Consider the following 24,267-nt stretch of genomic DNA (forward strand, 5'->3'; position numbering starts at 1 on the left):
GGCTGCACCCAGGGGCCCTTCACCCCTGCCCCTCCCAGGCCTCTCGGCGCCGTCCCGCCCGCCCCAGGCCGAGCCCGAGCGGGGCGGCGGCCGCGGCCTCGTCCCTCCGCTCCGCCAGGGGGCGGCGGCGGGCGGCGGGCGGGCGGAAGAGAGGCCGCGCTCCGCCGCTGCTGCCGCCGCCGCCGGCTGCTCGCCGCGCTCCGCCGCCGGCCGAGGGACGGGCGCCAGGGACGGGGCCGCTGCGGCGCAGCAGCACCGCGGGCCGGGGGGGGCGGGGGCCGGGCCGCGCCTCTGCCTGCAGCCGCCGGAGGAGCCGGAGCCGGAGCCGGGCGCTCGGGCCGCGCCAGGGGCAGAGGCAGGGGCAGGGGCAGGGGCAGGGGCAGGGGCAGGCCCCGCCGGACACGGACGCTTCGCCGAGGAGGCGCCAGGCCGCGGCCCAGGTACCGGGGCGGGGGGCGGCGGAGCGGGGCGGGGCGGGGCGAGGCGCGGCCGGCGCCGGCTGCCGCGGGGGGCTCGGTGGGGCCGCGGCCTCCCCCGCTGCCTGCGGGGCCCGGCCCGGCCCGGCCGCTCGGTGCTCCCAGCGCCGAGGCCTCTTCTGGGAACCCCCGCGCAGGGTCGTGGCCGTGCGGGACCCCCCCGCCGGCCGCTGACGCAGCGCGATCTCTATCTCCAGTGGCACAAAATGATAGTAATAATAAAAAAAAAGTGTTCCGTGCTTTCTGTCCCCTGCTGCTCTGTGACGTGCTGCTGGTCCTGAAACTAGGAAGCGTTCGGTGTTTCTGGTTTGTTTTCTTAAATATAACGTAAATTTTTTGGGGGAGCGGTCGCGCTAGGTGTGTGTGATGTGTTTCGAAGCTGTGTGCTGCCTGAGGAGAGCCTGGTGAGCCAAAGATTGAACGACGTGACCTGGGCGCCTTCGTTCCAGGGAGGCGAGTAACAGTGCTGGGAGAAGCAGTTTAAATGCAGATCAGAAATGACATTTGATTAGCATCGAGATACTGCGGAGCTTTTTTGTGCGTGCGGTTTTTTAACTCACCTATCGCAAGCTGCAAGGCCAGGCCCGGTGTTTTCCTTTCAGCGTGGCAGCGCATCGCCAGGAAACGCGTCTTCGTTTTGGCCCTAGGAGCTCCTGAAACCCTACAGTGACAGAGGAAGTGTCACATCCTGAGCTCGCACCTCTACATCTGCATACTTGTAAAGAGCAGATTTTGGCTCTGTCAGACACTGTGTGACTTTGGTTAATACCTACAACCTGATACCTCATGGCGTGGCACATGTATTGAGCTGGAGAGAAGAAAAAAGACCAAGAAATACCATGAGAATTACAGTAAGCATGGTGCCCGTTCTGGTGTCAGAAGTGACTTTTTTATTTGCCATGAGCAATGACGACAGCTTACCTGCTTCATAAGACTGGCCTGATGCACCGGGGCACATGTCTTGGTAGGATCCTGTCACTGACTCACAGCTGTAGGAAATTATATTTTATGACCAGCTTCGTGGCTGTCTTGTGACACGAGGGCCTCCTGAGTCAGCCAGGTAGCATGCACTCATCCTGATGGTAGTGCAGTGCAGGTGGAGGTGGCAAGGATTTTCTCCTCTCAGGCCAACCAGGTGCCTTTATGCAGGAGGAGGTTGTGTCTGGAGTTTGTGTGTGTGCAGAAACGTGCTTCTGGGTGTTTCTGAATGCTGAGAGTGATTATTTTTCAAGTTGGTTGCGTTCCCTCATGTTGAGTCCCAGCTCTGAAACTTTGATGCCTTCTGTAGGCTTTTAATGCACGGTTACAGAGTGTTGAAAAGCAGTGCTACAAAACACAATTCACGTTTACTGCGGATGTATGTATTTTTACAAATAAGGGAGACTAAGTAAAAGCACCAGTTAAGCAATACCTTGTGACAATATGTCTTGGAGAGATAATTCTGCTCGTTGGGTATTATCAAGCACAGGCAAATGTGTATTCCCAGGGGGGTGCGACAATATTAAGGTAACTCCACCTCTTCGAATTCCTTGATTGCCTTTACGAAACATTTATTCAGGAGGGAATGGCATCTGTTTTGCATTCTATCATGGAAGTTAGCGAGTTGCCTTCTTATTAATTAACCCATGGTAGTCAAATGAGACCTTACTATTGTGCTGCTTGCGCTGCACTTCCTAGTTTTTAAGGCGTTTTTATGAATGCTGGAATTACTGCCCAGCGTCCTCACTTCTGCATCAGTTCTGTGTTATTTGAATTTTTGCAGATTTTTTTTTTTTTAATGAGCTTCTTTGCGACCTGAATTTTTGTATTAAGTATTTCTCAAAGCTTTGATAGTACCTTTTATGTACTTAGAGGCTACAGACGTTAGGTAAAATGCTGTCTTGTTTTCTACCGCATGTGGAGTTTTGGAAGGGCACGCTAATGGTTGATGCTAGCTTGAAGCAGGGGGTAGGAAGGAGTCTGGATGACCTTCTGAATTCCCTTTTGGCCCCGCTTTTCTGTAATTCTGACGCTTTATGATACGGTTTAATTACAAGAGCAGCTATTAAAGTGTGATTACCTTTGTCTAATTGGAGGCATCTTGCAGCTTTCTATCAAAAATAAGATTTGAGTCATCTGCTCCTTCCAAATTAATAGTGCCACAACAGTGTGCAGCTCTTTTATGTGGATAATGTGCAAAGCAAAAATAGGAGTTGCAGTTCGAATAGCATATTTTCAAAGTTGTGTAATTGAAACCGTGTACATGTAAAAATTTCTGGTATGGAAATAGTCAGCTGTGTGCACTTTTACCACTTCTTTTTATCTGCAAATTGTAGCCAGGCATTAATTACATTGAACAAAAACCTCTCAGGTTGTTCAGTGATCTCCAGTCTCAGCATTCACTGTACCTGTAGGTTTTTGTAACTGTAGGTAAACCTCGAGCAAGATGAAAAATTCCTGCTGCTGTGAGCGCTTGAGGTTGCGCTGTTGCAGCAGGAGAGCTTTTGAAATGTCACATCGCTAATTTGTTCTCTAGTTTAGGGTGCTTATTAGGGCGAGTTGTTTGGCAGCTCCGCGTTCAGTCCCTTCTACCTGAGCCCCCCTGTCCCTGTGTGTCCGTTCGGGCAGCGTTGTGCTTCTCGCCCTGTGAGGTGCGGAGGTGTCGGCCGCAGGGACACAAGTGGCTTCTGCTGGGAGGTGAAACTTTAGGCTGAGATCCCTGCCTCTTCCCCCTCCCCCCCGGTTAAATTAGAAGATGATGATGTCTTGAATTATTTTAACGGACTTGATGTAGGCTTTTAAATGCATGCTTCAGTAGGACTTAAGGCTTAAACCGGTGTCATGTGAGTTTGGTCTTTCTTTAGCCTGAGCAGATTTACATGCTTTCGCTGTTCCACCTCACGGTGAAATGACACGTTCGCTTGTCCCCATTTTAAGTGCTCTTTGTGAAGGGTTGAATTCGGGTTTGAACCAAACTGGAAAGAGGCAAAAAACTGTGTTTCTACAGGAATAACTCTGGTTATTCCTCAGCAGCCCTCACGGCCTGCCTTTCTCAGATAACATTAATTTAGAGAGTAAATTTCTTAGGCTTAAATAAGCAACTGCAATTTGCTTTCTAACTCCTTTGTTTTGGGTATTCTAGCTAACGTTTCACAGTCAGAAGACACTATAAAAACTTCCTGACTGTGGATTTCAAATATGCTAAAAAGAAGCACGTCTGAAGTCCATCCACAAGGGCACAAAATGAGAGGGGACATTACTGAATGTTCTAACTAATCCTTCTCTTTATTACAAATCTACTCCTCCTGGTAAAATACCTAGCTGATTTTTAAAGATCCATTTCCTTTGCAGTTCTTCCCTTGCCTTCAAACGCTTAGAGAATTAATTACTGAAAAGTTAAATATGTCTTTGTAAAGAGAGCTCAAAAAAGGAGAGGTTGGAATTAGTACAGAGCTCCAGTAATACTGAAACTCAGTTTTCTAAGTTCAGAAATATCTTTTGATGAAGTTAGTTGCGAGTTACTGCTTGGACTTATTTTAAAATATTCAGGTATACTTTCAGTATCTCACCTAGAAAAATTAATTGCTTTTAACCTTACCCTGTTGTGTTTATTTTTCCTATCAGTTTATCTTGATACATTATTTCAGTAACAAGACGTAATTCGTTAACTGAAAGTTTGACCGAAACACTGCAAGATTGGGAACATGATGTTAATATAGCTAGGATATGACTTGGCTATATGTTAAATTGAATTAATGACAACTTTTCACAGAATTGAATATGTGCGATTGTAAAAGAATTACCTATATTCGGTTGTTGGAGCGTGTGAAATGTCTTACCTCCTGTGAGGGTAGCTGTAGTAAAACACAGGAGACTGCTGCTGCTTTCGCTATCGCTTTTCTCTTTGCTCCTCTGGCCAGTGGCTCGCCTAGAAAGCCTTATCGTGGTCGGGTACCTTTTTAACAGCTTTGTTCAGAAGTACTGAACTTCCTAGTGTATCTGCTGAGGGATTTGCTTTAAAAAAATCCGTAGGCATTGAAATAGCAGCAGCCTTCTGGGTGCTGCGGTGGGTCTGTGCTGCTCGTGCCTCAGAGCATCCTGCTGCAGGGGAGTCTGACCTCTTGCCCTGGGTAAGCAGCTTGGGGAGCTCTTGCTACAGTGGTAGAAATGAGGCAGAAGTCATTTATGTCATTGTATTTTATTTTGATTACTACACATAAAACATGCACATCACTGCTTTAGTAGGTCATACTTCTAATATATGTCAAAAGATCTTTTTTTGCCTGATGCTTTTTAACAGCTTTTTAAAATTAATTGGCGTAAAACATCACCTGTAGATCAGAACATCAACAGAAAAGCAGAAGAAAGGCTTGTTCGCAGAGAAATATGATTTTAGGAAAGAAAATCTGGGGGCTTTTCTTCTACCTTAGACCTTGGGGATACTGACGTGCAGTGAACATAACGTGGATGAGCGCTGGGAAGCCTCTCCCACACAGTTTATGAATGCATCGTTCCTCTAACCTGTAACACCTGCTAATCGAGTCCTACGTTTCTTCTGAGCAGAGATTGGCACTGATGGAGAAACTTCATGGGGAATTTAAAGAGAGATGGTAGTGGAGAGCTTAATGCACTTCTCGATAAAGGCTTTGTTCAACACATCACTAGAAATGCTGAGAAAGTAAAGTTAATCTCAAAAGTTGACTCTGAAATAACCAGAACATCAATTTCCTTCACTTACGCAGATGTGGTATAAAAAGTTTGTTTTCATTTTTTTTCCCAGCAGGACCAGTTGTTCAGGCAGTGCACAAGGGAATGCGCAGTGAATGGGCATCCTTTGCCCATTGTGACTTGTTCAGTCACGATGTAGTATTTGGTGTTTGCTTTATTGTGTCTTACTAGGACAGTTTTCTGAGGAAAGGAGGACTGAGGTCCCTCTTTTTTGCGGTTTCACAGATACTAATGAAAGCAAATTTCCTCCTGTTCTTCCCAGGGTGGTGATTCTCCCCCCTTTTCCAGGTGATGATGCTTAATCACGAGCAATTTTCTCCTGCGTTTGGGTGCCTGATGTTGAGTGTGTTATCTGGCCCTTGACAGCTGACGCTTTCCAAGCTTCATTTCCAGCAGCTTCCATTCACGGTGTGAGATTCGGTTCCCTAAATGTGGCTGTCTGTCTGGTGGTGTGTTAGGTGCTTTCAGGGGTGTGCCCAAGACAGGCAGGAGGCTTGCGAAGTTCTGGAGGGGCAGCTGGAAACCTCTTGGGCTGTTTTGATGCATTGGCTTTGGCCGTGGTATTAGCTGTTCTCTGTTTTGGGCTCCCAGGAGGGGGTGAATACTCGAGCACTGTTAGGCACTGGGGTAGTGTCAGTGTCTTGTCTAATGAGACAGCACTTGAGCTTGACTGAGGGACCTGTTTTTGCTGTCCTCTGCCTTGCTGTGCACTTATCAACTAAGAATCAAACTAGGAGAAGGTCTATGGAAAAACCTCTTTAGCAGCTAGTCTGTCAGTGCAATGAATGAAGGCTTCTCTTAGGAAAACACGATACAGGAAAACCGAGATAATAGAGGTAAATAGGGAAACTAAAATCTGTTAGTGTTGGGCTTGGGGACCTGGCTCCCTAAGCACTGGAGCTGCAGCCCCCGTTAAAACAGGGCCTGAGCAGCGCTGGGGCTGGTGGGCGAGGGGCAGCGGCCGCGCTCCTTCAGTGCCATCCTGGCAGCACCCTGTGGTACCTGGGCGAGTGCTGCTCTGGCCGTGGTGATTGAGATTTGTAATCTCTAAGAAAAGCAGCGTATTGACTCATCAGTATTGACTAATATGTTTCCGTTTTACATCCATAATTGAGGTTGAGCAATATTTAAACTCTGCTCGCTCTGTAACAGGGTGGAGCTGGAGTAAACAGTTTTCCTGTTGGAGCCGCGTCCATTCGCAGGGCACTAGGGCAGGGCTCTGGCCGAGCTGCGCCATCTGACCAGTGAGACTCTTACACCATGTGCTGCAGTCGACATCCCTGGAGCCAAGAAAGCCTCTTCGTTCCATGAACTTGAAACATTTTCCAAGAAAGGTCACAAAAACTTCACAGTGGTTGTACAGGATGCTACGGTTGGTAGGGTGACAGACCCATGGATGTGCCGAAGTGCTGGATTCTCTGAAAGGTGTTCTCAATTTTCTTTGTTCTTTGTACTTAGCTGAGGGATTGCGTGCTGTTTCGTTCTTCTTTCTACATGGTGGTTGTGCTTATTCCTTCCTGCCTGTGTGTATACATTTTTTATCTAGCTTAAAGGAAAATTAACTCTGTTTGCTGAGCTTTCACTGCTGGGAACCTTCACGTACATACGTGCATGTGTGTCTCTACATAAAAAACCCTAGAGCCACATAAGCATGGATTTATAATGTACCTCCAGCAGAAGATGGTTGATGCTTTTCCCTTGAGACTGACCGTGCAAGGCTTGTTGTGCTTCCCATAGGAACTGCACTGCATTGCTACCATCAAGTGGTAGGAGCAGACTGTGAAGAGCAGTTGTGTGCTCACCCTGGCACTGGCAGTCGCCCCTCGTGTATTTTTGCAGATAGGGAGTTTAATGGTATGAAATTGAGGAAGAAATGTCAAATCTGTGTCTCAGAATTAGCTGCTCTCGAGCACTTCAGTGAGCAAGGAGAAGGCTTGTTGGCCCCAAACACAGAATCTTCAGTCTGTAAATGCATTACTTGTAACTTTCAGAATGCCTTGCAAGCATTAAATGTCCTTGGTGAGGACAGAGGAAGTTTCTACAACTTGTCACTTCTGTTTATTATGGTACTCTTAACTTTGAGTGTTGGGGATTTGTGCCTCCAACATTTATATCAAAACTGAGAAAATCTGACTTTGCGCAAAGTCTGTAGATTAGATAACCAAAGCAAACTGCAGTTTGAGAACTTTGTGTTTCGTATTGAATGAGAAAATTAAAGATTATGTTTTAGGAGCTAAAAGGGAAATCGGGATAGCTTGACAAGCAACAAAATGCCCTGTCTTTCATTAAGTTTACTTAAAGTTTTTTGACTTAGTAGTAAAAATAAATAAAAGTAATAGGTATCTGAATTGTACGAAGTCCCCAGTTTTATTTCTGTCTCTCATGGGTAGTTGTTCTGATTCTGAAATTGTTACTGCACGCATCATATTCTTGTCATTTTCAGAAATTTTAAGCATACCATTACAGATTATCTTGTAGAATTTATAACCAATAGTCCATTTTGACTGCAGCCAGACATTAGGTTTTGGTCTTAAGCTAGTGTCCTAAAAGGAAGTCTTAGTTTTGGCATTTTCCTAGTACAGGAATTACTTTCATTGTTGAAAGCAGAACTAGAGTATAGAAAATGTTTTGGAGAGTGGTTTGTCTCAGCTTCATGATTACAAGCCTTTTAGCATAGAAAATATTTTTTGAGACAATTAAAGCTTTTGAATAACTTGACAGTTTACCAAGGTTGTGAGTTATGGTAGGTGCATTTCTTTTTTTTTTTATTTCTAGAGGTGCTGATTGTATTACCCGATTTCCTCGCATATACTTCTAGAGGTGATAATTTCTGCTGGTGTTCAAGTTTCTCTTGGTAGCTGTATACAGTAACCGCGTTAGAGGAAAGTTGGGAGCTCTTATTTTAGTATTGTGAAACAATTTGATAGTTCCTTTTTCCATTCCAGCTTTTCATAGCAGATCAGATAAAGGGAACTGTGTCCCTCAGAGACGCTTCATTTTTTCCAGTGCTAGTTGGCATAATATTAGTTGCTTCTTGTTTCAAGCCCCATTTCTTACCTGCTGTCTCTAGACTGGTAGCTCTCAAAGCATTTTTGTAGGAGAGATGCTGACTCCTGTACAGAAAGTACCAGCTGTTTGCAGCGCTGCTCTTAGTTATGTTTTGTGAACTAATGCCTGGTGAGTAATCGCAGTGGCTCATAATTGCGTTGGCATGGCAAGAGCTTGGACTCTTTTTTTGTGGGCAGTCTAGATCTTTCTCCCTGTTTCCTGTGCTACATAGCACTTAATAACATGGAGTGAGGGGTTAAAGTGAAATTTCCTTCCCTCTGCCCAAAATATTTGCTACGGAAGGACAATACAACGGCACGGTGTTAAAATTCTGGTGCTCACCTAATGTTTCCTGAAGGCTGGTGCTGTTGTTACGGCACATAGTTCTCCCAGCGCTAGCATGTATGGTCTTTGCCCTTAAATATATCTCTGTGCTCTGCCTTGCCCAAGAGGAACACACCTGTCTTGGCATTGTAGGCGTGATGTGGTTTAGGTAGCAGAAGTTGAATCCATTTGCGGCTTCACAGAGGTAGGCCAAATGTGTGAACTGGTGGTGGAAACAGCTGATTTGTGGGAACTGCATCAAGGAGACCTCCAGACAGCAGTTTAGGTGTATCATCGTCTTGAAATGACTTTGGTGGAGTTTCTGTATTGCTGGGGCTGGTTCTGTACTTGGGAGAAAGAAGAGAGTTATATTTAAAGTTCTTTCTTGTTTGATTTTTTTTTTTTTAAATCATGGCACATAGTTTAATCATCAATTCAATAATGAGTTCAAAACTTAGTCAAGAAGGGAGATGTTGTTAATGTATATTCTCTTTCCTGAACCCATGACAGTTTTATTCAGGTTAAATTTCAGCCAGCTGCTTTTCCTAAGTTCTTTTCTTGTAAGCACAAGGACATCTCGGTAGCAAGGAGGTGTACATCTGAATGCCACAGATGCGTTCAGGCCTATAACATGTCTTGATTTTTTTGCTGTTTCAAGTGATGCCATGTGAAAACTAATTCTTGATCTTGAGTATTTAGGGAAAAAGAGAGGTTTCTTCTGGCTAGCCTCAGATTTTGCTGATCTTAGCACTGTTCTCCCATCTGTCACATTGTCCTGTATACAGTGCTCTCAGGAAGAAGCAGGGGTTTTCATCTGAGGATAAGCTTGCTGGAAGATCCATACGAAAAACTATCTCCGCATCTGCCTTGGGCAAATTGGACACTGGATTTGTGGTGGCACCAGTGCTCGTTAGAAGTGTGAAGGAAAGAGCGCTCATTTATAATGTGCTTACACCAGGCAAGTCCTGTTATAACGGTCAGTGTTGTTTTTTTTAAACTCATATAAGCTGTATCTGTGCTACTAGGGTTTAGCAACACAGCAGTGTCAGTAAACTCTTTGTATTGTCATCAAAACCGTGTCTTGAGTGCCAGGGAAAAAAATAAAGGTTTGACAGAATGCAAGCTTGTCAGATGAATGGTGACCTTATGGAGCAGCTCAGATATTGCCTGTACATCAGCTCCCAGCACTAGATAAGAGATGATTGAAGGACAAAATCTACTGAGCAGCTTTTTCTCTTTACCGAATGAGGATGTAATGAACTAGAAGGAAAGGATTCACAAACACGGTGGGGTCGTGATTCTGACTTGTTTATTGATTACCCTCTCCCACTTCGTGACTCAGTGTGTAACTCCCATAGGTTATTTGTCAGGAACTCCCTTGCACAGAGGAGATACGTAATCATTGAATAAAGTGCCAAGTTCTTTCGGTTTTGTGTAGCAGGAGTCAGCTTGGATTCGTGAGAGTTGATCTCAGAATAATTTACTTGTTAATCTTCGTGTCGTGCCAACAAGATCTCTCAATCGAGTTAAAAATGGCAGAAACAAGGAGTCTCCTGTGGTTTCCGAGTCACCTCTCGGGGTTTGACCAATTGACTCGATATTTGTTTGTGGTGCAGCTTGTGGTGCGTGTTCTTACTGGGTTTCTGCCCTACTTATGTCAGGCTAACGCACAAAAGTAAGCCTAGAGACATTAAGCTGTGCTTGACTGCTTGTCATCTCAGCTAGTTTTTAGATGACTATTGGGATTGAGGAGAATTGTATGGTAGTCTAACAAAAATAGTCTTTAATTGTGAACTCCCAGATTCTTGCTTTTGGAAGGGAAGCCCTAACAGGCACGCCATGTCAAAGCAGGGAGGTGTAGCTCGTGTTCAGCCTCGGCCAGTGCCTGGTAGGAATCATTTAGGTAAAATAGACACTCCCCAAAATATCTTCCTAGTTCTTCACTGGGTGGTGTTAGGCTGATCCCGAGCTACGTCTGGATCGTTGTTTAATAGCCCATTAACTTAATGTCTGAAAGTTGTCGTTCCTTAAGTGATCTTGTTCCTGTGTAGGTTATATTTATTAATGATCCTGGTATTCTCCAGATAAATTACACGAAGAGCTGTGATGTGTTGAACTTGGGTGGACTCAGGTTGAGCATTAACCGTTTTCTAGCAGGCCACGAAACTTGGTCTCCAAAGGAAGTAAGGGAACTGTGGGCAAAATAGTGTTGATTTTCTTAACACTATTTCAAAAAGCAGTACTGTAACTACTTCTTACTGCACCTTACTGCTTGGGCAAATTTGTAATCTGTTCTGAAATTTATTTCCTGTCTTTGTTACTTGTACTTCTAATGAATGGTTTTACCGAGTATGATTTTTTTTTTTTTTGAGGGAATATTCTCTAAAGAAAATTGCACCACTCTGAGCAGCCACAGGATGGTTCTTGTAGCTCAGCTGTTTTCGGTTTCTCTTAAAAGGAAAACCTCCGAAAAGTGCACGTACATTTTACCTTCCTATCTTGTAATAATAATTATGTTTGGCGGCTTCTTTCCTTAAGTACTTAACTCATGTTTCAGGTAATCTGTTTTTCTTGTGTCCATTGCAACAGCTTTCTGTTTTAAGAATTAAACCCTGCTATTGTGGTGCTAGTGGGGTTTCTTGTGCTTTGGTTGTGCAGTTTTTGATATAAACTTCATACAATCCTATTAAGTGACTGGAACATGCACACTGTAGACCATATTGCAACATGTGAAGGCAGAGATTAAACTTGCAGTGTACTTTCTGCCTCCCTTTTTGCCAGTTCTTGCCTCCCAAAATTAACCCTTAAATGCATATAAAAAAAAAATTCTGATATGAAAGGCAAACCTCTAGGAAGGAACGAGAGCAATTCAGTGGAACAGAAATAGTTACAATGGAGACTAGCTTTACATTTTTGCTTCCAAGGGTGAGTAGAATGGCATGTACATAATTGCAGCGTTTTTTGTCATGTAACAAATATTCTGGGTTTTGTGATGATGTGGTAAAGGCATCTGAGCCATCAGGGGTTGACTGTAATGCCAGGTTATGAGAAATTTATCTGACCTTCAGCCTCACTAGAAGTGGGCATGACTGTCGTACAGCACTTCTGAAAGCTTGAAGTAAGTTCTTTCTTCTTGAACAGTTTGTTAGAGATACAAGTTACTTTCTGTGGTGGAATTATAAATATATACATATATTTAAGCTTACCGAGGAATGGGTGAGGCATTGTGAGGCTTGTCTGTATACCATATTGCAGTATAGCAGTAAGATTTGCGGGGAAATGAGTGGGTGGGGTGACTCTAAACAGCACACCAGGGAAAGAAGCTGAGTCATAAGATTTCCTTGAATATGGAGAAAGAACTAGGATTTCAGACACTAGGCATTAGTACTAACAAGCTTTTGTGCTTATGCTGGATCTCTGAAGCCCCTTAAGTACAGCAACCTTATGTAAAAACAATTTCTGCTCAGTTTCTGAAAAAGATCTGTAGCAGAGTGATAAAATGCAATGAATAAAGTAATGTACCAGTCTCAAAGTAGAGTGCAGTTTTAGGAGCTAGTAGAGACTAATGATAGCAGCTGCCCTCGTCTTCCCCAGCAGGATGCAGATGTCTACTAGAGAAGTAGGCTCTTGAAGAGGAAGAAGGATCAGTAAAGTAATTGAATGTCAAGAGAGAAGTCTGGTTAATGAAAAGGAATCAGCTGGCATTGGGTGCTAAAGAAACAAGCAGGGCTGTGAACTGCTGGGGACTTAATTTGTTAGAAATTTTCACAAAGGGAGAAGCTGTCTCATATAAACTATTTCCTTTTTAAGTAGACATTTATTTTCCAATTTTCTGTCTTTTCTGAATCTATTGAACTGATCTTTTCTGTTCTCTCAATTGTCCATTCTGTTACAGCAGAGAATTTTGTTTCGTTCAGCATTTTCATTTTTCTCTGAAATAAGTTACCATTCTTAAATAGAAGGTTTTTTCCCCCTATTTTCATCTTTAAATGGGTCAGACCACAAAGAATTCTGTAATGCAGAGTTGTGAAACCGCTGTTGAATCAGATTAAAGCTTTTTCATGCTGCAGACCTGATAGAATAAGTTGATAATGAATTTTAAAGAAGATGCTAGTGTTTAATGACATATTCCTCACAAAGTATTAAAACAGATCCAAATTGTTCTAATATTGGAATTGTTCAACAGATCCTGATGTTAGTACATGGCTAAAGCAATCAATGACGATATCGAGTATGTTACTTCATATATGTAAGACAGCTGATACAGTCCTTGTGTCCACATTAAAATGTGGACAAAATAAAATTATCTTGAAAGAAGTGCTGAAAAGAAGTGCAGAAGTACCTAAAGAATAGCAAAAATACCTTAGAGTCATACTGTACTCTTAATTTTTGCCAGCTGGTAGTGCCAGTAATTATTATTTACAATCATAGGCATTTTGTTAATGGCATGCTTATGCAAGTAAAGTCATGGTTATACTAAATAGCTTATTCTGAAGCTCTGAAATATTCTGAGGTGTGGCTTATCCTCTTTATCAGTCTCATTTCCTCCATGATATGAAGGTTTTGCATGTGTATTGTATTAATAAGTTATGCTATTTAGATGTGTTTGGGTATAAGACTCTCATGTACCAGTTTGTTTAGCTCATCAAAAAGGGAACTGAGAAATGATCTTGGTGCTGTGCCTAGGCTCTAGAAAATTGCATGATCTAGTGGAAAAACACATATCCAGAACCAGGGTACTGAAAGATGCAGTAGATGACAGCACGCGAGCAATGTGGAAGAATGTTTTAATGATGAATACAAGTACCCAGTTTAAGTTCACACTGAAGGAAATGATGGCTGCTGCCTTTGGTTAACTGCAGTTCTGCATTTAGGGGTGGTGAGGCCTTCCTGGAAGATGTGCTGTAACGAGCAATGAGTTGGCAGTGGGTTTTGGGTGCTCTGGGGAGGCAGCTGGGTGCCGTGCCGTGCCGCAGAGCTGAGCTGGGCAGCTGCCGTTCTTGGCAGTGACGGTACTGATGGAGAGGGCAGCCGGTGACTTCACCACGGCTAAACACCAAGAGGAGCAGTAAAATTCTGTCGTCTTCTGTAGGAGGGCTCAGTAGCTCATATGATGTCTGCTGCTGTCTTTGAAGTACTTGACGTTGTTTTTTTTTCCCAAAGAGTACAGTAGCTTGCATAAAAACTGGTTCTTGGATCAAAGGGGTAGCTGCCAGTCTTCCTTCCATTGCTGTGTGTGTCGTGAGTGAGGCAGTGCTTTTAAAAAATGCATGATTTCTTGAGCTATTTCTGTTTTTATTACTCCAACCAGCCTTCAGAGTGGTGAATTCTAGCTGGAATAACAGTAACACGAGATGAAACCTGATTTACGTTGTTATTGTTTTTAATATTGGCTTACTGATCCTCATGAATCCAAGAGGCATTCAGCAGAAGAATGGGTTCTTAAGATAAATCACTTCTCTTGGGACACACACTCTTGCTACACTAAATTGTTAGTATGAACATACCTCTCCTTAGTAAGATGCAGCAAGTTTTGTCAGGAAGAGATAAATTTTGGATCTTGGGTGCATGTTAACTGGATGTTGGGTGTATGCTTTCACTGGGCTTTATTTTAATGTGTGCAATTGTAACAGAAAGTGGCTGAAGGGTTTTTTTTTCCTCCCCCTCCTCCCTCATTAGGAGCTTAATAAAAGCAGTCACCATAAACTCCTCTCAAAGCAACAGGATCTAGCTGAAGGCTTAATATGGTGCAATTTATTTTAAGGGAAGCAAGAGAAATACCACATTAAACTGTGAGGCCTACAATAGAACAAGAAATTGAGATGATTGTACCTGGCTGTTTCATTAAACTGGGAATGAGACTTTTTTGTGCACCGTTCAAATACCATTTTGCATGGGCTGAAGAGCCAAGCAGACAAACTGCCTTTCAGGGTGCATTAAACACAGCACAGCCGGCTGGTCAGCAGAGGTGACTTTGCTGCTATATTTAGGATTGGTGCGGCCTCACTGTGAATCTCGTGGGCAGTTCTGGGCTCCACAACATCAAAAGGGTGTCGAGGCTCTTGAGAGCACCCAGAGGAGGGCAGCAGAGCTGGCAGGAGGGCGGGGGGACACGTCCTGTGAGGAGAGGCCGAGGGGCGGCCTCGCTGCTCCCTCAGCTCCCTGAGGAGGGGAGGCAGAGGCAGGCCCAGAGGATGGCCCAGAACTGCCCCGGGGAGGCTGGGCTGGACACTGGGGGAAATCCCTTCACCATGAGGGTGACCAGACACCGGGACAGGACAGGCTTCCCAGAGAGGTGCTTGGTGCCCCGGGCCTGTCGGTGTTGGAGAGGCACTGGGACGGTGCCGCACTGACAGGCGTCAGCTTCTGGGGAGCCCTGCGATGGTCAGGCAGGTGGCTGGAGGGCCCCTTCCAACCAAACTGTTCTAGTCTAAAAGCAGACTTTTATTCTTCTGAGCTGGAATAGTGTGAATATTTCGGTTCATTTGATGCTTTATTTATGCATTATACTTCCATGAGGGGGGAAAATATATAACTTCTTCATGATGTGACAATTCATGGTATGCGATAAGCGGAAGGGCTGAGTTTGCTTTTGTTTCCCAGCTTGTACTGCCAGTGTTCCTTCAGCTTCGTTACAGCTGTAGAAGCCTGCATCACTGAGACCTCAGTGCCTGTTACTCTGTCTGTGAGTAACTTTCCTCACGTCACTGCAGTCATCAGTATTACTCCGCTGTTTCTTGTACCGGGACATTGCTTGAAAACAGTCATGCAGGCACCTTACAATATGCTTTATTTAAAAGCAAAATCAAACCTTTCTGCTGTTAAGTAACCATGATTTATACCATAATGCTTATTTGTACCATTATATAGGCAGCACATTTCCTCACTGTTCAAAATAAAAGAAAGATTACAATGGAGAGAGAACATACTCCAGGCTACTGGTTCTATTTTTAGAGAATTAAAATATAAAAAAAGAGAGAAATTTGCGTATTTTGCTCTCATATCTGCTGTTGCAGCAATTTTAGGAACATGGTTGTTGGCACAGAGAAACAAACGCTTTTACGTGTTATCTGCTTAGTTATATGGAACATATTAAATTGGATTTTAATTGGTTATGTGGTCAATGCAGGCAATAAAAACATAAAAAGCCTTATATATAAAGCAAACTGTGTGGATACTGATGCGTAGTGTGGCTGGAAATCATATACTCCGTGAAACAGTGGGACTACTATTGTGTTATCACAAAAGCCCAAATGTCCCAGTGTGACTGAGCGTGTGTCAGGTGCTCTGTGTCAGTTGTACTTAAATCGCTGGATGTTTGGCTGCCTGCCGTATTTTTGTTTGACAGCCCGTTGGGATTTATAAAGTCATGTAAGATTTCTAAATTTGACCGTGACACCAGTACTTTGAGGACTCTAAGTATCGTTAGGTTTGACGTGCTTGAATATTGGTGAAATAAAATACATGCCTAAGAGATCCTGAGATTTTTGTAATATTGTCCAGGATTTCTTTTAACAAACAAATAAAAGTAGTGAGATTTCCCAGAAGGTAAGATGAAGCAAAGAAGCCCAGCAGAGCCCAGAGCCATCCATGTGCTCGTCTCGGTTTAACTCTTCAGGAGTCCTGTGGTTGCTTTTGAAAGCTACAATTAAAATTTTGCAATGAATTTGCAAGGAAACCAGATGCTAGTAATAAGAAACGATTATCATTTGACGTGATGTAAGCTATGTTCTTCAAATATTTACAGAAAATGTCATTTGGTGGTGTTTCCTTTTTTTCACTTTGCAGATGTGGCTCTTTGCAGTTCTTTCCGATCTCACACAGATGTTGTCATTGTCTATTGTTTGCCGAGCGCTTGTTGGTGTAGTTTGACTGGGCTAAAAAGGGAACCGTTTGTGTATGTTCTCATCGCTGCGTTAAGGGCGTCTCTGCGGGACGAAGGACTGTCCCTGCTCTTTCTGGCAGGATGTGGCACAGGTTCTTCGGTGCTACATTTTTGCTTCAGGGTTGGTAGGACCTTCAGTCCTAGGGCCTCAAATGATGTTCGTGACAGTGCCGCTGCATTCCCTCCAGCAGTGAAAGTGAAATAGCAGAAATGATATATTTATTCTGTTTTCTGTAATAAAACGTCTTGAAGCAAAATGCCACCTTCGGTAATCAAGCATGTGGATTGCCTTTGTACTGCGGCTGGCAGTTTGTTCCTGATTTTCTAAATTGCCTGTAAGAAATTCATATAGAAACTTACGCAACTTTTTTCACAAATCAGGTATAAATATATGTTAATGGATTGTTATTAATTAATTGTCTTCTAATAATGATTGTACTTGTAGATAAAGTTGTTTATGACTTGTGTATACATACATGTGTGTATGATTTATGCAAACCCATAATATTTAGTAAGTCAGTGCTAGACTATTGTTAATTCAAAGAAGCTGCTGAGGCTGCTTTAGTTGTTGAAGCACTGTCTGGAGGAAAGCCTAGTTCGGCAAGCCAAGATAGTGAGCAGAGCTTAAGAACAATTATTTGCTGCAATTCTTTGTATCTTATGTTATGCATGTGGTTGTTTAGGTTAGAAGTAACTTAGATGTGACCAAGAAATGAGTGTAGAGAAACGTTTCCTTGTCTGATACTTACTCTGTTTCTGTATTATAATAATACCGTAACTTTTTTTCTGTATTTTTATTCTCTCAAAAGAAATGTCTTAATTTCTACTCGATTTTATTCTGTTCTAACGTGTGATCCAGGGGGTTAGAACGTGCGGTTTTCTGAGCAAATCCTGCCATGTTATGTGGGCATAACCATCTTTCGGAATGGATGTACACGGTAGTTGTTAAGTCCTGTTATTATCAGATGTGATAGGCCTGAAAGAATCCAGCTTTGTTTTCAGGGCTCATCTTGTCTGGGCAGGGATGGAAATCAAAGGGATGGATAAAGGGAACATTTCAGATGTTTCTGGGATGCTAGAGTTATGTCATCTATGTTGTGGGGAAGTTGTGCTTCCCTCCTATCTCTTTACAGGAAAGAAAAATGTCGTAGTATGTGAAAATACCATAATTTCCATTAAAGGTTGTTTAAAATGGCATTGCATTTTCATAAAGTAGTAATAAGTAGTGCTTTTCTTAGGGTAGGTTTCTCTTCCATTCACATGTGACAAAGCTGAGGCATAAAATTCTTATGTCTGAGGATTGACCCGTGGTTGTTTCTTTATCCCTTAGGGAATCAGTCCTGTGTTTGTAACTTCAGTTTTACGACCTCTTCTTAGTGCGGATTAGTGCAGAGAGACTATTACATGTGGGCAGTTACACTGCAAAATAGAAACAACCAAGTTTTTGCGGCCTCTTAAAGAATGGGAATAGCTGATGGATGGGTCTTGTTGCTGCTTCATGCTGTTATTTCTTCCTTTTATCTGAAAGTAATCTGATGTAAAAACTGCCTAACTTATGCTTTTCATCAGGTGCGGTAGGTCAGCTGGAGACATGAAACAGTGAGGTGTTCATCTCTGTAGCTGGTTACCTGAAATATGTGTTTATGGACACTTTCCAGGCTAAAGATCTGGCTGCTTCTGATCATCTTTGTATTGTTGTCCTTGGAGCAGCCCAAATTATTAAAGAATCAAAATAACTCAAAAATAGCATAAAATCAATATTTTTTACTCTTGTGTAACATAATTGAATAAGACCAAGTTTATTGACGCTCAAGTGCTTGGTGTTAGATAACATATCCTAGTTGTGGTCGACTTGTTGCTAACATTACTGGTGTTGTGTGAGTGTAAAATTACCAGTTTTCAGGGTAATAGCCCTTCTTTGTAACGACACTGTAATCTGTGCTCTGTCAGCTTCTACTGTCCTGTGTCTAGCAGAAGTAGCGCTGTCACCATTTTTTAGGGAGGATTTCCTGTTCTATACCTAGATAAAAGTGCTAGATGTGTTTTATGGAATTCACTTGTAAGAATTTTTTATTGTTGTTAAAATGGGGGCATATGTAACAAAATAATAACAAAAGCTTTTGTATACTCATTTATGCCAGTAATACCTGTCTATTTTGTACACAGAAGTGAATGGTTATATGTATGTAAATATACAGAGGGATAAAGGTACTTGGTTTCAGGAGCCAAGTATTTCAGGGAAGAAACAATGCTCCCACAAGGCAAATTTAATTTCTTTGAAACAATGGGCCAGGTATTGGGTTTAATGTTTGCAAGTACCTTATTACTGGTGTCAAAGTTGGTTTCCCATGAAATGAGTCGGGGGCGGGGGGAGACTGTGTTTCAGTATGAAGTTACAGCAGTATTGGTACAAGAAAGGCAGGACATAGCAATTGCTATGACGTAGGCAATAAGCTGCTGTCTGCAGGCTCAGCTGTGTTACGCTTCTAGCTCCTGTGCAGAGCAGCAGGCTTTGCTGTCCACTTTGCATTTGTTATGGAGTGACTGTGGTAAAAGCATGTACCTGGACAGTCACTGCAGAGCAGCTGAGGCACGATGACTTGTGGCAAAGACCTAATATAAAATAAGTATTTTTCTTGACAACATTAATTGGGGTAATTTATCCATGTTAGTCTTCCCCATATGCGACATTCATACAGTATGTGCCTGTGGTTGCAATTAATGTTCTCTTTAATTTCTTCTTGAAACATAAGAGAGTGATCTTAATGTGAGTTCTTAGATGCAGTATTTTGTGTTTTAAAAGAATTAGAAACACAGGTAGCATTTAAGTTTGTGATGGCTGGAATGGTTATTTATTTTGTATTTATTTTATTTATAATGGTTATTCCACGTACGAATGCCTTTGCTGTACTCTATCTTCATGTGTTGTTATGCTTCTGGTTTTGACGTATTTGTTCTTTTCCTCTTTTCCAGGTGAAGCAGGAGCCCTAGAAGGAAGACCTTGTGGCTCGCAACCATGCCATTCCCTTTTGGCAAGTCGCACAAGTCTCCTGCAGACATAGTGAAGAACCTGAAGGAAAGTATGGCAGTTCTAGAAAAGCAAGATATCTCTGACAAAAAGGCAGAGAAGGTACGGTTGGGACTTCTCTTTTTTCCCATTCAGATACTGTTTAAAAACTGAAATGTGTAGCTGTTTACGCTGAGCCAATTAGGAATTATTTTTTATGCCACTCTGATAAAGGATAGGTTATTACGTACCTTCGAAATGGTGTGTTTCATGTTGTTCGGCTTTGCATTTTAATACCACTGGCAGATGATGTGATAATTAAAATAATTTGCTGATGGTCACAGAGCAGAGCGGGTCTGTTACTGAAACCAAGGAGCTTTGCATCTCCGTAGCTATCAGAGCATGTACTCTCACCCTCTCTTGCCTTTTCATCAGTCCACAGGAAGATGGTATGGTGTAAAGTTCCTGTGCTGCTGCAGTCCCATTTGGATGGGATGGTTTGCTTGTTCAGAATCTGTACCTGTCTTTCAGGATCTGTGCCTTGCAACAGTCATTTACTTCTCAACTGGTAGTCTTGATAGCTTCACTAAAAATTACCCTCAGATTCAGACTGTGTGCAGCAGCAACCTACCTATTGACTTGTCTGACAGGGTCATTTACTGTTTAGATGAAGTTTTTCCCGATAAACTCAGCAGCAGAGCATAGATGTTAACACTTGCAAAAAAACACCCTCAAACCAAACCAAAACAAGAAAATGAAACACTCCCTGTCTCCCAAGGCCCCCTGGTTTTGAAGCAGGCTATGATACCCTCTTCAGATCTTCTCCCAGGATTATTTAACTGTTTTGTGCCAGTCTTGGCATCCTTAAAGAGTCAAGCGTAGGAATTAGTCACAATCTTTTCTGTGCTCACCAGTCTTCTAAGCACAGTGTGGCCAGCCTCACTACATCCAGTTTCAGCCAGGTTTGGCACTTCTGTTTTAAAGTGTAGCAGAATCTGGGTCTTAACTGAATCACTGGCTTTACCTTGATGCTCTCTGGGACCAGCATTCTCTACTGCAGTGTCAGGATGTGTTATGTTCCAGGTCTCTTGCAGTGTGCCATACTATTTTTTTCCTCAATGCTTTTTCTGTCTTGCCTAGGACTAGGGCTGTGTGGTCCTGTGCAGAGTGCATGCTCTTGTCTCATTGCGATTTTTATCCTGGTTCATGACAGAGTGTTAGCATAAAAGCTGGGAGGATTTTCATTTGCTGCTTCTTTTCCTTCTTTCTCCCTTAACTGACTCCATAGGTGCATTCTGAAGAGTCTGAGATGAGACTTGGCACTGCTTCCTTCATATCAACCTCATTGTTAATTCCTGGAGACGTGGCTTAGTGTTGAAATCTGTGCTCTTTTGTCATCTTTTTCTTTTTGCATAGACCTCTAATAGGGAACAGGCCAGCTTCATTCCATTGTGCATAGCTGTGTGCGGCATCGCATTCCTTGTTCTTGATGCTGTAACTACAGATTATTACGTACAATTTGCTTCTTGCTGGCCTTTAATCCCACACCTCCATCTTCTTTAAAGACCTCATTTATGGGTCTGCTTTGACAAGAAGTAATGTACCAAGCCTGCAGAGTTGCATCCTGTGTCATATAGGAGACAATACATTCTGCTTGAAGGAGAAAAGGCCGGTCGTGTTCACTTGGTTAAATGTGAGGCGGGTTAAATACTGACATTCACGATACTGAGCTGGGTGGTGCTGGTCTCTGTCATCCTCATTGTTCACAAAGAGGACCAGCAGGTGAATCTGAACTTTCACAACTCCTGTCCCCATGTGTCCATGCACAGGTTCTTCAGGAAATAATTGGTTCATTGGCAAGCCAAGACCTCTGTGAAGGTGACTGTGGTTGAAGCAGTTTCTCTCAGGTTCAGTTTGGTTAAAAAGAAAGAGATCTTCAATATCCTACAGGCCAGTCGTCATTTCTTTGAAGGTCCAGCTGTGATTAAATACGATGAATTCATGCCCTTTTCCTGTCCAGTCTATTAGTTTGTTCCAGGGTGTGCTTTTGTAGCCTGTCAGATAACAACAGAATTGTCAAACCCAAGTAGCGTGGTTTGTATTCAGTGTTGATTACTTTTTGTATTAAGGAGACACCCTTTTGGGTGTTACTTCTTTTGTGTATGTTATTTGTCCTACTCTATTTCTTAAAGCAAAGTACACAGTTACATATTTTCTTTACTATTGAACATATGGTATTTGAAATGTGTAAATTAAGCTTAAAAAAACTTCAGCACATGTTGAAGTGAACTAAATATTTCAAATATTAATCATTGTTTTAAGTATTTCTTCTACAAAATTAAATTCGTTGTAAATGGCCTTTTGTTTTATACAGTATGTCTGGCTGAGGTTCCAAAGACAAACCAGTACTTTTCTACTGCAGTATGGCAGTGCTTTGTTTTCATATGTGTAGTTCAGAGTAGGTCTTACCAAGCAGTAGCAGCACAATGCTGTTAGGAAGGTATTTAGTCTTCCACTGTGCTTCTCATCAGTTTCCAAGCATGCTTGGAAATACAGAATTTGAAAAAGAGTTACATGAATGATTTTCTTTAAAAGTTAAAGTAGTAATTAATTATTGTTGCATGGATTCTTTGCTCAGATTCTTTGCAGCAAAAGATGTGAAACAACAGTAGTGGTCATGGTGCATTTTGTTCAGTTATGAAAAATTCTTCTCTGTAATACTGCACAATTTATTCTATGAACAAAAACCTGAAGCTTGAGAAGTGAATTCTAGTTGCATGTTACTTTTTTTTTTTTTTTTTTTTTTTTAACTGTGCAAATATGGGAGAAAATGTAAACAGGTAATTCTCCAGGTCATTTTGAAACATTGCTTAGGCTTGCAGTACATACTTAGGAAATGAGATCTGAAGTGCCTGTAGAAGCTGGACTGTGTCTCCCCGCCGCCAGTCTGCCTTCAGTACCACGACTCTGGGTGTGCTGAATGCAGCCTGTTGCTTAGGGTAGAGGCAATAGCTTACTCTCGTATTATTTTTGAAGAGTAATTTCGGAAACTTGAAATGAGAAGTGCTTTATAACTGAAAAAGTGTTCATTACATACACTGTTAGTTTTCCTTTCAGTGATTTTTTTTTTTTCTTTCAGAAAGAGGAGGAGGAAAGGAAAGTCCCTTCAGATAAATGGGACCTACCTCTGAGCTAGCACATTAGTTAGTATTTCATTCTCATCTCTTCCTCCTCTTTGACTTACCTCAGCATTTATTTTTATACTACCAGTTCATTTAGTTTGTAGCAGAAATTTACTGTCGTGAAGGTAAATATTTACTCATGTAATAGACTTGTTCTTCCCTACCCTCTGACCTTGGGTTAACCTGCTCATAACAGCTCCGGTTTGGGCTTCCTGATAATTGGCTCAGACACGTTGTTAACCTGTGCAGGTTCCCTATTGCCAAAAAAAAAAAAAAAAAGAAATACACCATAGATCTTAGGCAAACTGGATGTCTCCCCCTCCCTTTAAACAGTTCAATACTGTGGACTGCATGCTACATGGCATGGGAAAATGCAATATGCTATCTGATTTGATTCAGGTTTCAGTGCAATATTATGACATGGTCCCACAGACATACATCAGATTTCATTCAGTGAGTTAACAGGGAAATTTACAAAGCAGTGAAATTCTAAGTTTGTTATGCACATGTATGCAATTAATTCATAGTTGAGAGGAAGCTAAAGGTTAAGTGCTCTGCCCTGCCTACCGCGTGGGGCTGTTACCCAGAGGATAAAGTTGGGGACAAAGGTTTTTGTTTGCTTTTTTTTTTTTTTTTTTAGAAGGCTTCTCTTCTAATTGAACTTAGCTCTTTAATGTTATCTTCATGACAGATGTCTGCTGAAATCTGGTACAATCATTTTTAAACCTAATGCCTTTAAATTAGTGGCATTGATGTAGATAATCATATTTTACAGAAACTTTACATTTTTGTAGGAGTTTTAAAATCCAATCAATTTCAGTAGAACTATTAAAATTGTGTTAGTTGCCTATGGTAAATATAACTATAGACTAGACAAAATGGTAAATACAGGCTGAAAACTATAGATGGTTTCCATTTTTTATGAATGTTTTCATTAATGGTGCAATTTATGCAATTGCATTGTTGGCATGGACGGCTCCTAGCCGCAGGTCTAGAGCCTGCTGTGCTCTCCTGCTCTCTAAGTAAAGGCAATTGTTATTTGATAAAACTCGAGCACTAAAGATGTACAAATCTAAGTGAAGTATTTGGTATTTTGTGAGTATCTGTGAAATACCCTAAAGAATAGAATAAACCATACTGATTTGTAGATATAAAGACATGCAACAGATTCTGCTGTGACAATCACGTATGTGACTTCATGATGTCTTGTTTTGATATAATACCTTTCTATCACAGGAAAAAAAAAAACGAATTTAGTAATCTTTTTGCTTTCCTTACTTGAAGCTTTACTTTTAGAGTTTGACTTATCCTCAGACATTATTGATTATCTGGCACTATTGAATTTTAAATGTGACTTGTCACAGAACTTCTTTCGAAAACTGAAAAATTGTTCTTTCTCAGTATCGAGAATCTATATAATACACATGCATCCTGTATATATAAAATATACTCTGCTTGTATATTAAAAATATAATATATGCCGTGTCTGATTAGATCTCTGTATCTTAGGAAATCTTACAAGTAACACTAGTTAGCCTTTCCTTTTCTGTCTTGAATTTTTAACCGTTTTTTACTCTTGACTTGATATTTAATGTAGCATTATATTTTCAGGTGTAGCTATCTAAATTCCATTCTGCA

At 42.0% G+C, this 24,267-nt stretch overlaps 1 protein-coding gene across 5 annotated transcripts in view; it reads left to right on the plus strand.

Annotated features, from left to right (window-relative positions):
• Nucleotides 1–268: 268 nt before the first annotated feature.
• The window catches only part of CAB39 (calcium binding protein 39), a 38,875-nt gene continuing 14,876 nt past the window's right edge, over nucleotides 269–24,267 (plus strand). The window contains exons 1-2 of one of the 5 annotated variants that reach the window (XM_084529793.1): nucleotides 269–440; nucleotides 19,414–19,570. In XM_084529793.1, coding sequence (XP_084385919.1) covers nucleotides 19,457–19,570 — 114 coding nt within the window. In that variant the 5' untranslated portion in view covers nucleotides 269–440; nucleotides 19,414–19,456. Of the gene's footprint in view, nucleotides 441–709; nucleotides 783–1,180; nucleotides 1,441–6,340; nucleotides 6,609–19,413; nucleotides 19,571–24,267 lie in introns of those variants that run through there. The other 4 variants (XM_084529794.1, XM_084529796.1, XM_084529797.1 and 1 more) reach the window with 4 other exon arrangements.

Source organism: Aythya ferina (genome assembly GCF_964211825.1).
Source record: "Aythya ferina genome assembly, chromosome: 9".
Taxonomy (NCBI): Eukaryota; Metazoa; Chordata; class Aves; order Anseriformes; family Anatidae; genus Aythya; species Aythya ferina.